Source organism: Colobus angolensis, unplaced genomic scaffold (genome assembly GCF_000951035.1).
Source record: "Colobus angolensis palliatus isolate OR3802 unplaced genomic scaffold, Cang.pa_1.0 Scaffold8, whole genome shotgun sequence".
Lineage (NCBI taxonomy): Eukaryota > Metazoa > Chordata > Mammalia > Primates > Cercopithecidae > Colobus > Colobus angolensis.
This window is the reverse complement of record NW_012121820.1, coordinates 10108730-10111578: the sequence shown is the minus strand read 5'-3', so window position 1 is coordinate 10111578 and position 2849 is coordinate 10108730. Positions and strand designations below refer to the sequence as shown.

The following is a 2849-nucleotide window of genomic DNA, read 5'->3' as shown; positions in this document are numbered from 1 at the left end:
TGTCATCAATAGAACCAAGGTGGGAAGCTGGCAGCGAGACTCCGTCTCAAAAAAAAAAAAAAATCTGGGTGTGATTTGGCACTCTTCAGTATATAAGACACTTGCTAGCATGATTCTGGTAAGTGTCTGGGGACTAGGATACGTGAGATGCATCTTGGCATTTGAGTATCTGACCCTGCTTTGTCATCAATAGAACCAAGGTGGGAAGCTGGCAGTGCTTGGTTCATGTCACATGTTCAGTGATCAATATTTGGACAAAGAAGAAAACAGCAAAATCATGGTAAGCTTTTTCTTTCATCACATTAATGTACAATGTGTAAGTATTATTTTCATGTCATTTTAAAAAATACTGGTAAGTTTATTTGCTCATTTAAAACCAGCTACTCAGAACCCAGTCTATGCCAGGCACTGAGAATACAAAGTTGAGTCAGGCATAGTCCCTGCTTTGGAAAAGTTTGTAATACATTGAGAGAGAGGGAGACAAATTAGTAAACCCTTAAGGGTGTTTCTGAGCATGTCAGGTGGGGTGGGAGTTGAGCCTGGAGAAGCAGAGAGGAACAAGCTCAACAGCAGTATCACGTGTAAGACCAAGGAGCTTGCACTTGATGCTGAAAGCCACAGGGAGCCCTTGGGTTTTCAGCAGCCTTGGGCATAGCCAGGTCTGTGTTTCTTCTTTTTGTTGTTGTTATTGTTTATGAAAGAACTTCTGGAATGTTTTGGAAAGATTTTTCTGTCTGTTGTGTGGAAGGTGGAAAGGAAGAGGCAGCCTAGAGCCAGTTAGGAAGGCAGTGGTGTCACCAGGCAAGGAGGAATGGGGACCTGAGTATCTGCAGTGAAGGTGTGCGTGGAGAGGAGGGGCCAGCGGCATGGAATGGGAATTAGGAAGGGTTCTGTAGAGGACCACTCACTGACTGATGTGGCAAATAAAGACATTGCAATTTTGTCAAAAAAACACCAAGGGAACATGTCTTATGGAGGATGGCAGAGTGGGGAAGCACATGTCTGTACAGCACGTGTCAGAGCTGTCCATTGGTGATTCCAGTGAGAGAAAGAAACGCCCGCCAAACTTTTTCCTTCATAAAATAGATTACTTCAGCCTTATAATTGTTATATTGGGAGATTGACTAAGATCTTATTTCTGTGGAATTTACATGAAGTTTCGATGTCTCTAGATACATTATGGAAGATCTAGATATTCTACTTTTTTTTTTTTGACACGGAGTCTCTCTCTGTTGCCCAGGCTGGAGTGCAATGGCGCCATCTTGGCTCACTGCCACCTGCGCCTCGCGGGTTCAAGCGATTCTCCTGCCTCAGCCTCCTGAGTAGCTGGGATTACAGTCGTGCGCCACCACACCAGGCTAATTTTTGTATTTTTAGTAAAGACAGGGTTTCACCATGTTGGCCAGGCTGATCTGGAACTCCTGACTTCAGGTGATCCATCCGCCTCAGCCTCCCAAAGTGCTGGGATTACAGGCATGAGCCACCATGCCCAGCCTAGGTATTCTACTTTTCAAAAGTTTTAATTTCAGACTGTCATCACAGTAAACAGGGATTAATTCAGGAATGTGAACAAATGTTAATAAATTTTAGCTTGTGGCTAGAGGTTAGAGTGCTTAAAGATAAATTATAAATTTCTGATAATAAAAGTTGCATTATGCTGGGCACAGCAGCTCATGCCTATAATCCCACCACGTTGGGAGGCCGAGACAGGCGGATCACCTGAGATCAGGAGTTTGAGGCCAGCCTGATCAACATGGTGAAACCCCATCTACTAAAAATACAAAAATCAGCCGGGCCTGGTGGCAGGTGCCTGTAATCTCAGCTACTCGGGAGGCTGAGAGGGGAGAATCCTTTGAACCCAGGAGGCGGAGGTTGCAGTGAGCCAAGATCACACCACCACACTCCAACCTGGGCAACAGAGCGAGACTCTGTCTCAAAAAAGAAAATAAATAAAAAGTTGCATTAGGGTGAAGAAAACCTTTGAGTTCTCATATGATTTCAAGGCTGGCTACCCTTTTCTGAATCACTGCTTTAATCTTTTTTCCTTTATCATTTTTCTTGATTTAATTCTCTAGTCCTGACCTTCAGCTTTTTCAAATAACCAACTGTCCTAATTATGTACCTTTCTTTTTTTTAGGATGTTGTTTTCCAGTGGCTCACGACAGGAGACATCCATCTAAACCAGATTGATGCTGAAGACCCAGAGGTAGACACTGCAAATTATTAGAAACTTTTAAATGAAAAATGAGTCGAGCTTCTCAGTATCACTTCTAACAGCTCAACAGGAATACACGTCTGTCTTACCTCATCTGTAAGACAAATGGAAAGAAAGGATGATTTTGGTGGGGGGGGATGAAGGCCATATTGTAAAAAATAAGTCAATAAACAAAATATGTAATTAATCATAGAATTAATTGGAGGGGAACATACATACATACAGTATGTATATAAATTAGAATTTAAATTACGGGCACTCTGGCCCAAACTTTCAAAATGAGCATCTGCAGAAAAATACTTTTTTCAGAAGTATGGAATTTTCTCATAAAGAAACAAAGACTATCAGAATTTATGTTGTAAACTATAATTTTGTCACCTTTAGATTTAACAATTCTAAAGGCATTATGATAATATTCATCAGACAAGCGAGAGTGGTGAAACCAGCACAGTGAAATCACCACTGGCTCTTGGACCTTATACAGGTTCTTTCTGACCATTTTTCATCCTAGTTTTCTTTATTTTTAAAAAAAATTTATTGTACGGCCGGGCGCGGTGGCTCAAGCCTGTAATCCCAGCACTTTGGGAGGCCGAGACGGGTGGATCACGAGGTCAGGAGATCGACACCATCCTGA

The 2849-nt window shown here is 42.2% G+C and overlaps 1 protein-coding gene across 1 annotated transcript in view; it reads left to right on the top strand.

The window, feature by feature from the left end:
- Nucleotides 1–2849, top strand: part of IFT52 (intraflagellar transport 52) — a 62838-nt gene that overhangs the window by 33670 nt on the left and 26319 nt on the right. The window contains exons 8-9 of the mRNA XM_011929200.1: nucleotides 194–280; nucleotides 2138–2206. Coding sequence (XP_011784590.1) covers nucleotides 194–280; nucleotides 2138–2206 — 156 coding nt within the window. The remainder of the gene's footprint in view (nucleotides 1–193; nucleotides 281–2137; nucleotides 2207–2849) is intronic.